Genomic DNA, 14,652 nt, shown 5'->3' on the forward strand with positions numbered 1-14,652 from the left:
TGCAACAAAAATAATTGTCAATTTACACAACAAAATCTATTTGCATGTTTTAACAAAACTGCAAGAATATCGGAACACAACTGAATTTCCAAACTGCAGTTTATTTTAGAGGACTCTGAAACAATTTTACTTACCTCAACCTATCAACAGAAACACAACTGCACAAATAAGACACAAACATGATGATTTGAACAAAGGGAAATCAACACCTAATGTGACAACTACAATAACACTAGTCTACAATAAAGAAGTGCAATGAAATGAAAATGAATGAAAACATGCTGAAAACTCACCACCGGTGTGGTTGGGGTAGTTGCTGAAGACGTCGTGACAGAGGACGCTGGGGAAGATACCTCAATGACTGGAGGTGTTGGACTCGTCACCTGTACAGCACTAATACCTTCAGACTCCTCAACATCAACAATTCCAGCATGTTCGGCTTCTGACAATGACATCTTTTCACCCGTTTTGTTGTTAACAACATTACCAGATGAATCTATTGTAAATCCAGGTCTAGCTGTGTAGGTTGCACAGCCAGATGTAACAGTCACTTCAGTAGCTGTTGTGGACACAACCTGCCCATTTTCAACTACAATGTCTTGTTTTGGTTTGAAGGGAGAACCTTCTGTCATTGTGATATATTGGTCCCTTGGTGGCTTGTGGTTATCATGATCTTTTGAAGTTGACATTGTTGGTGCCAGATATCCCTCCAACACAGCTTGTCCTACCGGCATGGACTTACCAGACTCAGAATCTGTGAATATGCCAGTTAAAGGATCCACCATGTCAAATTTGACAGCATTGGATAGAGATAGTGTTTCTTTCTTGTGTTGAGGTATTCGATCCACAACATCTTCGTTTCCATTTGGTTGTGCATTTGTGTGGAGACTGAGGAATCCACACATCACTGCTTCATCCACTGTCATGGTTTCACCAGTGAGAGGATCATGGTAGAGTCCTGTTGAGTCTACTGAACCTGCTGTGAAAGCTTCATCAAGGCTTGGTTTCTCAGTTGGAGACAGCTGACTAACCATACCCTTTTCCTGAGCTTCAGTTACTGTCATTTTCTGCCCTGTTTGCGTGTCGATAAGCTCCTTCATTCCCTCAGCAGAAATGACTGGTGCCACACCTGACTTCAATATCACTACACTTTCCCCTCGATTACCAACAACTGTTGAGACTGGGGATAAAAATCCCTTGTCTAGGGCTTCCTGAATTGTCATTTCTTGCCCAGAAAGTTCATGATGGAATAGTCCGGTTGTGGTGTCTATGAATCGCAGTTTAAGAGCATTCTGAAAGGTGAACCTAATTCCCTTGCTTGGCTGAACCGTGAACCTGTATGGTCTGCCATCATCTCCAAGAAGTTTACCAGAGCGAATCCCTTCATCAACACTATATGTTTTTGAAGCTTCTTTGTCCCTGTACAGTCCTGTATTGGGGTCCACAGAGCCATTTCTCATTGCATCTACAAATTTTTCTCCATGACGTTTCACTGTGATACTGACATCAGCTGCCCCTTTTTCATCTCCAACCTCCTCAGTGATGACTAATCCTTTCCTTATAGCATCTGCCACCGACATAACAGATCCCGTTCTGGTGTCCACAAATGTTCCTGTTGGATCGAGAATTCCTTTGTTAACTGCATCACCAACAGAGATTTCTGCCCCGTTTCTGGTGTCAATAACACCTACAATGTTGTACTTTGAGGATGATTTCTTCGACATAACTGTAGTCTGAGTTTGAGATATAGTCTGAATCGATCCTGCAACAAGTCCTTCTTTCATAGCTTCCTCTACAGTCAATTTCTTTCCAGTCAAACTATCAGTATACATTGTACAGTGTTCATCAATGATACCCTTGTACATGGCATCCTCCAGCCTGAGTTCCTCTCCAGTCTTTGAATCCATGACTGAAGTCACATTTATTTGTTTAGAGTCCTGTTTCTTTTGTTCAGATTTTTCCACATCTTTCCCTTCGATCATCCCCTGTTTCAGTGCAGCCTTGACTGGCATCTTCCTCTTTGTAACTGTGTTGTAATAGGTTCCTGCCTTTTCATCCAGTATGCCATTTTTCATTGCATCACCTACTGACATCTCTTTTCCTGTCTTTGCATCAGTTACACTGGTGATGATCAAGCCTTTGATGAGAGTGAATTCCTGAGCTTTCTGTCCTTGAGTGACATCAGCACTCACCATACCTTTGCCCATAGCTTCATCAACAGACATATGTTCACCAGTATTCTTGTTGATGAGCTCTCCCTTGTCTGGATCAAATATTTCTTCTTCTACAGCTTCAGCCAGTGACACTTCTCTTCCAGTGGCAGGGTCAACCAGACTGTGAATTGTCAAGGACTTCTGGACAACTGAAGTAAGTACTTGTCCTTCCTGTTCATCTCCAGAGATCTGGAAACGTTCAGCACCATGGACAGCTTTTCCTGTGCTTGAATCGATATATTCCGCAGTTGCTCTCTCACGAACTGGAATATCTCGCTTTTCTACAATGACTGGGGTAGTAATAGTTTCTCCATCGCCAGAATCTATAACTGCCAAAGATTTTGCAAATGTTGTTTCAGGTCTTACCTCTCTGGTTGATGAACTAATTAGTCCCTTCTGAAAGGCATCTTGAATAGATATTGAAGTGGAGAAGGCTGGGTCATTGTACATTCCAGTCTGTAAATTGATTAGTCCAGTGTCAATAGCTTCTACAACAGAGACTTCTTTGCCCTTTCTGGAATCATAGACTGCAGTGACATCAAACGACTTTCGTTTCTTCAGAGTGCTTTGTGCAGGCCCTTTTCTGATCAAACCTTCACGGACACCCTGTTCAACTGACATGGCTTCCGAGTCAGAAATCTTATACATTCCTGTGGCTGGGTCAATAATATCTTGTCGAATTGCTTCCTTCCAAGATAGGTAATGTCCACTCTCTGCATCATATACAGACTGTTCTTGATCCCTCCTTTTCACAGCAGAGCCATCATGTACCTCTTGACCAGAAGTTACCCCTTTCAATAGGCCTTCCTTCAGAGCATCTGCAATTAGCATTGACTCACCAGTTCTTTTATTCACAACAACGCCTGCTGATGTATCAAGAACACCATTCTGAATTGCCTCTGCGACAGTCATCTGGATGTTTGTTGCAGGATCCAATACTCCTTGAATATTGAATGTTTTTGTCTGTGTGACAATGTTTTCACTTGATCTTGTGTACTTTTCTCCTGTCTTCATCTCTGCCTTAATTTCACTTGCTGTCACCAACTGCTGTTCCATTGCCATTTCAATGGGAATGTGTTTCTGGGATGACTTCTCAAAATAGGTTTTTCCCTCTTTGTCAATTACTCCTTTGGATATTGCTTCTGCAAGTGGAATATTTCTACCAGATTCCGGATCTCTTACAGATTGTACTTTCAGGGTCTTCTTTTCTGAAAATGCTACTTCTGCAGCAAAACCAGCTCTTGTTGTGTGTTCTTTAGTTCTTACACTATCAATGAGCGTACCCTGAACAAGACCCTTTCTAACAGCATCAGAAATGTCGATAGCCGTTCCTTTAGATGGGTCAACATATGTTCCATCTTCTAGATGAATAATTCTTTTGTCAATGGCTTCATCAAGACTGATTTGTTGATTCGTTCTTGAATCATACACAGAGTCAACACTTACTTTCTCAACTGTTTTGGCAAGAATTTTGCTCTGTTCAACTGGATTAACTGACACTTCCTGAATGATTCCGTCTTTGATAAGCTGTTCCAGGTTCTTAGTCAATCCCTTCACTTCCATGTGACCTGTGTGATCAAGAATACGATCTGACAAAGCTCTCTCTAGTGGTACCTTTGATCCTTTGTCATTAACAGTGGCAGAATCTCCTCTGACAACACCTTGTCTGACAGCCTCAAACAAAGTAACTTGTCTGCTTGTATTTGGATCTTTAAGCACACCTGTCTTTGTGTTCAGGTAGCCAGTTGACACAGCTTCCATTAAGGTCAGGACATCAGCCTTGCCCTTCTCCAGTTCTGTACCTTGTTCCATCTGGGTTACTTCAATGACTTTGGGAGACAGTTGTTTCACTGTTACAGTTTGGAAAGTAATCAATGGCCCTTCACTTTCTTTTGGTCCTTGTATCGGTGCAACTCCTTTCCTTGATCTAAATGCAGAACCAATTTTCTCCTTTGCAATGAACGCAGCGGCTACAGGAGCACCAACAACTGCTATGAGACCCATCTTTGCTGCTTCTTTCAATGGAATGCTTCGTTTAGTGTCTGGGTCATACACCTCTCCAGATATTGCATCTAGTCTTCCTTCTGAAATGCCTTCTTCTAGTGTGTAAATTTCACCAGATTTGACATCATAAATGGAGAACTTGCTACTCAGAAAGCCTGTGGATACAGCTTCTTGGAATGTCAAACTTTTCTTTGGGGAAGCAGGATCCTTAAATCCTCCTTTAGTTTTGTCATACAGACCTCTCTCAACTGCAGTCAAAGGACTCATACCATCTGATTCAGCGGGCTCTAGGGTAGCTGACGGGTCAAGGATCTGTTCTCTCAGGGCATCAACAATTGCTATTCTCGATCCAGTATTTGGGTCTGTGTATTTCTGTGTTTCAAGATCAATGAAACCTAGATCGAGGGCTTCAGCAAATGATATCCGTTTTGATGGATCAATAACTTCTCGGTCTCTGGACCTCCTTTCAACATGCTCCTTTGTTGTCTTGATTTCATTGAGCTTCTCACTTACATTGAATGTGACAGATTTTCCAGAAGTTGTGGTCTGTGCTTCTCCAGAAGCAACATAGCCATAGCTGATTGCAGCAGCCAGAGACATGATGTCACTTGTCAATGGATCAGTGAATGTGCCACTCTCCATGTCAACAAGTCCTTTAGCAACAGCATCTTTCAAAGTCATGGCTTTGCCATTGATTCGTAAAGTATTCAGGTGTTCAGGGTGAGGAATAAGCCCTTCAAGATCAGCTTCCTGCAGGGTAATCTTCTCATCTGTGTCAGCATGAACTAAGTACCCAGTTCTGGGATCCAAGATACCCCTGTCAATAGCATCAACGAGTGGGACGGCATGGCCAGATTTGGGATCAATGATAACAGAGTTTTCAGAGTCAACCACTCCCTTTCCAACAGCTTCACTTATAGTCATTGATCTCCTTGACTTGGGGTCAATCACCTTTCCAGTAGATGGAATGTACTGTTCATCTTTAACAAGTTGATTCAAGGTGGGAACTTCTTTGGACGGTCTCAAAGGCTTTGTATCAGTTATTCTAGTTCCAGCCACAGATTCCACCTTCTCCGACTGTCTTGCACTGGAAGTGATCTTGTCACCAGCACTTCCTTCTCTCAGGGTAGTCTTTTGCACAGTTGTGGACTTGAATGTTTCAGAAAACTGCACACCTTGGGTATAACCTGATGTTGTTTGAGTCTGATCACCAGTTACTGCTGTCAGTGCATTGAATGTAGGTCTGTCGATAAGACCTTTATCTAGAGCTTGATGAATGGTGTATGTCTTATCCGAGTTCTTTTCTGTAATTGACCCATCATCCCAGTTTATTGTTATCTTGTGTCCAGACTCAAATCCAGAATTCACAGCAAGCCTTTCAATAACTTCCGAGTCAATGTACCCTTTCTGTACAGCCTGAGTAACAGTCATTGCAACACCGGTAGATTTAACCAGGACTTGTCCAGAATTCCAGTCTATATCAAGGTCAGAGTCACTAATAGAGGGCACACTTGGTTTGGTTTCAGAACTGGAGATAGAGGGTGTATACATTTGGGGAGCAGAGACAGAGCTTGGACTATGTTGCATAGAAACGCCCTTCACCTGAGACTGTTGAGAAATATGCACAGATGGTTTTGTTGGCGATGATGGAGAGGGTGCAGAGAACAGGGAGGAAGCAGAATCTACAGGAGCAACTCCAACTATATGACTTACCGAAGAAAATCTGTTAGTGGATGTTTCTGAATAATCCAATTCATCTGTCACCTTCCCCACCTCATGCAACTTTGTTTCAATCTTTCCATCTTCCCACATATCAGATGGTTTCCTGGCCTTTGGAATCACACTTGTTTCTTCCACTACTTCCTTAACATCCATGGATTTTGTTGGCTTTGCAGGACGAATGTTGTCACCTGGTTTAGCATACACTATAGTTGTCAATGGTTCTGCTTCCCTTGTCTCCATTGTTCTTAGGGGCTCCCTTGTATTTGGTTTTCCATTCAACTGTCCTTCAGAGAATCCAGATGGACGGCTTGATCTCTCTGATGTCTTCTTCTTAACTGCATCTACAACCATCTTTCCAGCTAGAATTGGGCCACCAACAACAGCAAGCAGACCCATCTTCAGTGCCTCTTCAGCAGACAAACTGCTTCCATCAGACTTGTCCACAACATTGCCTGATCTGTCTATGAGACCACGTCTCAATGCATCCTGATATTGAACATGTTCTCCAGTCCTTGTATCCAATACTGCAACACTTTCAGGCTTGAGTTTACCCTGTGCAAGGGCTTTTTCTATAGGAATTTGTTTACCAGTCTGAGAATCCAATACCTGGCCAGATGAATAATCAAGCACATTTTCAACCAAGTTTCTTTCTATTGCAACAGGGAGTGGTATTTTCTTGTTGGTTGATTTGTCCCAAACTAAACACAATGTCCCATCAATGAGACCCTGCTGCATTGCACGTTTCAAGGGCACCCTTTCTCCAGTCTGAGTATTTTTCACAGTAACCAGTGTGCCTTCAATATAGTTCTTATTCAGTCCTTCACGCAATGTGATTGATTTGCCAATAGTTGGTTCAAAGATTTTTCCTGATTTGTTGTCAAACAATCCATTCCGCACAGTGTCTATCAGGTTTAACTGTTTCCCTTTGAATGGTTGTTCTGTTTGCCTCACACCAGATTGTTCAGCTACAAGAGGATCAACTTTACATGACACTGGATTAATGATACCTTTTGCTAAACAATCACTCAGACTGATGGTCCTTCCTGAGGTGGGATCAGAAATGGCTGTTTTATCAGAGTCTATTAGTCCACATGTGACTGCATCAGACAAGGTCATTGTCACTCCTGTCCCAGGATCTTTGACTCTACCTCTTTCTGTGTCTACTATGCCTAGTTTCACTGCTGCCTCATAAGAAAGTCCAAGAGGCTGTCTCCCGGAGTCCTGAGTAAAGACATCACCTGGAGTAAGTGGAGCATGAGGAAAGTCTGTAGATCTGTTCAATGGACTATGACTTTCTATTTCGGTGGAATAATGAAGAACTTCCGTTGCAAGTGTAGACTCTCCAGGTTCTTCTGCTGTTGTCTTTTCCAATTCAATGTCCACCACAGACCAAGGAGAATCTTTATCAGAGCTTTTTCTCAGAACAATCTTGGGAATATCATCATCTTCATCCATGGATTTCTCAAGTTCGGAAGCACCAGTCTGTTTGGATGGGTTTAAGAAGCCTTGGTTCATAGCACTCTCAAGAGTGATCTGTTCTCCAGATCTGGTGTCATAGAAGGTACCTTTTTCAACATTAATGAGGCCTTCTTTCACAGCTCTTGCTACAGAAATCTGCTTTCCAGTTCTTGGATCAATAGCAGATGTTATCTGGTGGGATGAAGTGAAAGTTGGTTTTTCGGCATTGACAGAGCATCTCATGATTTCTTCCTCTTTTGTCTTTGCTGTGACTTCGCCATGAATTAAACCCTTTTCCATGGCAACAGTAATTGTCATTTTTTCACCAGTTAAAGGATTCCTGTATATGCCATCATTTACCATCAAAATGTCATTGAGGACGGCATCATCATAAGAGATCATCTCCATTGTTCTGGGATCAATCACACTGCTGATGCTAAGAGTCATAGTTTCAGAGTGAATGTCCTCGAGCAGGGTAGCTTCAAAGGATTCTTGTTCATCAGCAATATGAATACTGGTAATCTCTGCCCTCTCTAAATCATCCTCATCTTCTGCTGTGTCTGCCATCACAAGGCCACAGTCTATTGCTTCATTCAGTGGCATGGTCTCTCCAGAAACAAGATTGTGATAGATACCCTTCCCATGATCAAGGATACCATCCTCAATTGCCTTGTTAACTGTTACCAGTTTGCCAGTTCTTGGATCTTTGACAGCAGTCACAGCTAGTGTCGTCAGTTTTGTTGTGGTTATTTTGTTGACATCTCCCTCTGCATTTGATGTCACTGAGGTAAGTTCTGCATCAATCAGTTTCTTCTCAATGGCTTCATGGATTGACATTTTCATCCCAGTGAACGGATTAATGTAAACACCTTCAGACTCATCAATGATGCCCTGGGCTACAGCATCTGCTACAGTCATGTATTTGCCAGTGAGAGGGTGTTTCACACTCTTCAAGTTGAATGTTTTGGTTTCTCTAAGTAGAGATCCAGGTACAGACACAGTTGTACTGATATCTTCAGCTATCACAAAACCTTTTTGAATTGCCTCACTGATGGGCATTGTTTGCTTTCTACCAAACTTGTCAGCACCATGATATAGTCCATTTTCTTGATCAAGGATTCCGTTTCTTATTGCCTGGCTAACTGTCATTTTCTCACCAGTTTTGGGATGAATAACTCCTGTGATAGAAAATGCTCTTGTTTCTTTAATAGGTTCACCATTCTGAGAACTTGAATCACTCATTTGATCTGCCTTGATGTAGCCTCGTTCGACAGCAATGTTCAAGGGCATTTTTGTCCCACTGGCTGAATCACAGTACAGTCCTTTCTCAAGATCAATCAAACCCCGATTCATAGCATCTGTGACACTAATGTCCCTTCCAGTTCTAGGATCAACAACTGATTTCAGAGTCAGCTGACGTGTCTCATTAATGACTGTAGGTGTTATTGACGGTAAGGATGTGGTTGTGGTTGTGAAGGAATACTGAGCACCAGATTTAGACATGAAAGATTCAACAGAAGAGCCTGGGGTGCTTGACGTGGATGGTTCTGTGCCTCTCGGACGTGTTCCAACAGACACTTTGAATGTAGCACCATTTGTTTCATCCACTTCGTCAAAACTTTTAGGGAGAGTTCCATCAGGTGTGGAGGGCCATTCTGAACTGAGGCGAAGGTAGCCTCTACTTAAAGCTTCATCAACTGGCATCTTTTCTCCTGTCTGGGGATGAGTGTACATACCAGTTCCATCATCCAACAGACCTCTTCTAGTTGCTTCTGTCACTGACAGAGATCTGATCATAGCCTCAGGATGGGTAGGTTGTATCTGAGTCAGGATTGTTGTTGAAGTCACAACTGGACTGATAAGACTCAACAAATCTGAAGCTTCACCTGGAGATAATATTCCTTCTGTTGCTGCTTGTTGGCAAGTTCTGAGCTTCCCTGTTCTTGGGTCCTTCACTGAACCATCTTCTGCTGACATGTATCCCATCTGTAGTCCTTGCAGCATAGTCAGATTTTGACCAGTTCTGTCTTTGAGACTTGTCTTCTGGTTTAGTTTATCAACTAGGGACTGATCAACAATGCCCCGAGCCACAGCTTGTTGTGGAGAAAGTTCTTGTCGTGTCCTTTTATCAATGAATGTTCCCTTGGAAGTCATCAAGCCTTGCTTTATTGCTTCAGACAAAGTCACACCTTGTTTTGTTGAGGTATCCTTAACTAAAGATTCTGAGAACGTAACACTTTCACTTACAAGTTTAAGATCTCCCTGTCCAACAGCACTCAAGATTGACTTTGGAGACCCTCTACCAAATGGGACAAAATCACCAGCTTTATTGACAAGTCCTCGCCTCATGGCTTCACTTAGTGACAGTACATCACCAGTTCTGGGATCAACAATACATTTACTTTCACCATCAACCAAACCTGATCTCACTGCTTCTTCAAGTGTCACAACTTGCCCTGAGTTTTTATTGAGTATTGATCCATTTTCAAGTAAGCACCCATCAGATATCACATCTGAGAGAGGACTGGGTCTCCTCACTAATCCTTTTGTATGAGCTGCATCTAGGGGCAATCTCTGATTTGTAGTTGTGTTGATGTATGCCCCTGACACAGGGTCCACTATTCCCTTACTCACAGCTTCAGTGAGAGTAATGCATCGTCCTGTTTGTGGACTCAGAATTTCACACACAGCAGAATTCACAATCCCTCTCTCTACAGCACTGATCAAAGTTACCTTCTCTCCAGTAAAGGGATCATGAATCTTTCCAGTCGATTGATCAAACAAACCTTGCTCTATTGCCTGAGTGAGACTAACTGAAGCATCAGCCTTAGCAAGAGCCGAATTGGGAACAACAGCTTGAGAATGTGTTATGGCAGTGATATTGACAGGTTCTCTTTGCAGAGAAGCAGCACAAGATTCTGACATAATGTTTCTTGACACTGCCACTGACAAAGGCATTTCAGTACCAAAGGCTGGGTCTTTCACCGTATTGGTAACAGGATCATACAAATCTTTCCCGACTGCTTCTAGAAGAGTTAAAGGTTTGCCTGTCCTATCCTTGATGCCGCAGTTGGAGTTCAATTGTTTCACAAGGTTCTCATCAATGAATCCTTGTTTGGCAGCATTGCTTAAGGACAGTCTTTGTTTTGATTTGGGTTCACAGTAGGTTTGTGTCTTGGGATCAATCAAACCAGACTGTATAGCTTCAACTAAGTTAACTCTTTCCATGGTTGTTGGGTTCAAGATGGCTGACACATGCAATAATGGTCCCCTTGGTGCAACCTCAGCATTCCTCACTGTGATCAATGTCTGAACATCAGCACTGGTTGCTCTGACATTTGAACGCGTCATCACAGCCACCTTTTCATACAGTCGTCTTTGACGATCTTGACTCACAGAAACATTCATACTTTGTGGAGAAGCTACAACTTCTTGGACAGTTCCAACCTTGGAAACACGCAAAAGCCTCTCTTGGTTCTCCAGCTGAGCTGAAACTGTGGCAGACGGCTGGATAACTGCTTGACTGACGTAGGTATGGTGTCCACCAAAGTAGGTCGTGGGTAAGTTTCCATAGCCCTCAAACTCGTTGAGCTGCTGGAAGAACTCCTCCATGTCCTCATCGAACAGCATGGAGGATCGTTTAGCCAGCTCGGCACGGAATGTACGAAGTAGGGGAATTTCATCATCTATGACCATTTGGAACTGAAAGGAAAGATACAAGGTTGGACTAAGTATTACGTTTCTGTACTACAGTGAAAGTGCTCTATCAAAATAATACTGGCTGTGTGGAGAAAGTGTGGAGAATGGTGAGCTTTATTTGACTATTTGTATTTGTATGGATGAATGTAGGTTTATGCCAAAAAGCAATATTCCAGGTGCATCGGAGCAGGGGCGATAAAACACCATCAGCCAAGTTTAACAATGTAGCTAGTGGATTTTCATTTTATTAAGTTTCAAAGACAAGCAACTGTCATCAGTGGCAAAGCTTCTCTAAAAGGACAAGATAGAACTATTGAATATCATATTTACTATTATCTTTTCTTTCATTCTTTTCAGCCAGTGTTACAGAGACAGAGCACAAACATTTAAAGAAGTATCCAAACAAGCACCAAAGAAAGAAACAGATTTTGCTACAAGAGAAGGTATGCAATTTAACTCACACCTGAATGAATAGAATTTACAGTTAGAAGTATATTTAGATACAACACACGATGAAGTAATGTTTCATAACTACATACATTGACATTATTATTGTGATAATGGTCCTCTACTGTACTTATTCACAGATGATTGATAGATAAAATCATTGAAACATCTCTTCCAGGATAAGGTGGGTGAGGGTGCAGCCTACTTGCTAAAGCCTTTTGCTCATTGCGACAAAGACCTGACTGTGAATTCATACATGTATGAAAAGTGTTCCCCTCATGATACTGATGGAAAAATGCTAAGGGCAGCATAAAACCCAACTCACTGGCTCTTTCCAGGTTAAGGATTGGTTAGCTATTATATCAATTCAGAGGGTAGGGAGGGAAGGATAGGAAAGCATTGAATGGTGAGATAGGTCCTTTCATATATACTCTTCAAACAAAGTACGGGATCTTCAGTTTTTTCTTACTTACAATTAAAAATATTTAGGAGATTTATCAGAGTCAATCAATGTTGATATGATATTACTGAATGTTTGAGAGTGCATCACCATTTGCACTTCCTTACAACCATAACTATCTGGAATGTAGTCGCTTTTGAAAGATGATATGTGTATGGCATGTAATTTGCATGTATACGATTTTCATTTTAAAACAAACGACTGGAAACAAACACTAACAAATGTGTGATGCAAGACGAGTGTGAAAATTAATGTTGTAAGTGATTCCTTGACCTTCTTGAAAAAATGTCAAAATGAAGAATGGGACCCCATGCACATGTATGGGGCTACTGCATTGTGCATGTGCATATTATGAGTTGTGGGTGGTAATAGAGGGAAATGGAGGTGCGTTCATAAGATGTCTGTCCTTGAAATGTTTGTTAACATTTACACTTCCAATCCAAAGTGAAAGTTCATTATCCCCTACTTTTTTTGAAGAGTATACATTAAAATATTTATAGATCCCCCCTTAATACATTACTGATGAAAAAATTGATAAAAATACAGATTCTATGTTTCTTGATTTGGATAATTGTTCATGCAACTGCATCTACTGATAAAAAATTTAACTTCAATTAATTAATTTCAACTTAACATTCAAGATACAACTCTTAAAGGGGCACTGATGCGGAGCGAATAATGCTTCTCGCTAACGGTCTAATTACGAAAGCAGACCGCAAATTGGTCAGCGCCCACTCCTTCGACCGTGACGGACAAAGGAACTGGGCTCCTGTCCATATTAGCAAAATTTCTTCACTTAAACAGTCAGGAGGCCGGATGCCCATCACATGCCATTTGTTTAAAAATATCCATGGTATTCCTTGTCTGATCGTAACCATATATCCCAGCAGTGTAGTTCTTTTCAGATGCTTGGATGGTATACTTACTGATCCAATTTGATCCTATTTCTGTGTTTTTAACCTCGATATTTAATCATGTTACATGAAAATATGATGTCTACAGGCACGTAGCAAGCCATTTGTTTCAGTACGGAAGATTGCAAAGCTGTATATTTAGGTAGTTTTGAGTGTTGGTTGAGCTGTGATAGCAAATAGCATACGTAAATTTTGGTAGCTATGGTAGCTACAATGGTTTATTATTTATGATAATAAAACACACAGTTGATTTATTTGAATTCGTAAACAAAAAAACGATCACCTTGGCTTTGGTAGAGAAATCTGAAAATTGTCTTACGTGAAAAAAACTTATTTCACTTATTTACCAAAGTACACAGCAAATGCCTGTGTGTATTCCTTATGTAACGAAATTCCGTTGGTATCCTCAAAACAGTTTCGGCCCATAAGTGTTTTCAGGCTGCATGCGACACAGAGATTACATCTTCCTTGCTGTAACTGTAAACCTACACGTGTTTTTTGTCATCATTCCCTTGATGGTCAATTCATGAATTTATAACAGGTATAATTAGTAGCAACACCACTTCGGTTACTCAACAAAGGTTCCCATTTGGCATTTCTCCTGTCTGGAGTAAATACTCAACATTATAAATTAAGGTCTGTAATGGCAAATGTATTGTATGTTATGTAATATGTGCATGTAAGTGATGCAAGAGGGTTTATCACCTGAGTTACAAAAACAAACATCGATCAAAGGATTAACCGATAACACACTGATTGATTAATTACTTTTGTTCTTCTAGCGGATTTGTCAAAAGGCAGTGTGTGTAGATGACTACACCCTGTCGTAAAGTGTGAGTGCAAAAACAACATCCTCCCTTCAAAGAATTAACCACCCTTGCGTTGATTGATTGATTGCTCAATATTGGTCAACTAAATTACTTAGAATAGTGGACATCATACAATTAGTTGCCAGGTGTGCTATCTTGGGAGACCAATGAGAGGTTTATCTAGTTTTCACCAACGAAAGACGTGAAACGATGTGTTACTTTTTCGCAAATGAGACAGTTGTAAGACACGCGACACAGAGCAGGATTATTTACCAGCTGCAGATGAATGGAATACGATTTCTTTTACGTGGATATTGATGGATACATTCCTGAACAAGGTAGTAGCCTGACATTGTTGCTATAAAATTAGTCTGTTTTACGTTCATTATTTGCATTTTGTTTTAATTTATTTGTTGTAGCATTCAGCAGAATCTGTATGACAGAAAACACACACTAGATCGCGTATGTGTGTGAAATAGGATCCACATTGGCAATCTATACAATGTATAAATGTTGCTGTTATGTTAGAAATTTACTATGAGTATAAGCAAATCGTGTGTTCTTTTATTAATTTTCAGAATCATACAAATATGACAATAAACTAATTAGGGTTATGAGACAAAATATAGAGACTTACATTGGCTTCGTTTTTTTTCCGTCCTAATAGTTTTTTACCATTTCTACCACTGACAGATGATTAACCTTCAAAGTGTTTCATTTGTTTTCATAATACATTTGTAATGAAGTACAATTGACTTCACCTCAGTTTATATGTCTATAATTAAACTATCAATTGCGCTTACGGACTGCGCAGCAGAGGTCACGAACCAGTCACGAATTCTGGGATATCATCCGGGTACTCACGGGAGAAAAACAATAACAAAAGTTTACACCAGTCCACGGAAAATGCTCCGCATCAGTGCCCC

The 14,652-nt window shown here is 41.0% G+C and overlaps 1 protein-coding gene across 3 annotated transcripts in view; it reads right to left on the reverse strand.

Annotated features, from left to right (window-relative positions):
- The window catches only part of LOC137290837 (uncharacterized), a 206,446-nt gene that overhangs the window by 53,327 nt on the left and 138,467 nt on the right, over positions 1 to 14,652 (reverse strand). For all 3 annotated transcript variants that reach the window (XM_067821983.1, XM_067821984.1, XM_067821982.1), the window contains one exon: positions 294 to 11,099. In XM_067821983.1, the coding sequence (XP_067678084.1) occupies positions 294 to 11,099 (10,806 nt within the window). The remainder of the gene's footprint in view (positions 1 to 293; positions 11,100 to 14,652) is intronic.

This window comes from Haliotis asinina, chromosome 7, assembly GCF_037392515.1.
Source record: "Haliotis asinina isolate JCU_RB_2024 chromosome 7, JCU_Hal_asi_v2, whole genome shotgun sequence".
Taxonomy (NCBI): Eukaryota; Metazoa; Mollusca; class Gastropoda; order Lepetellida; family Haliotidae; genus Haliotis; species Haliotis asinina.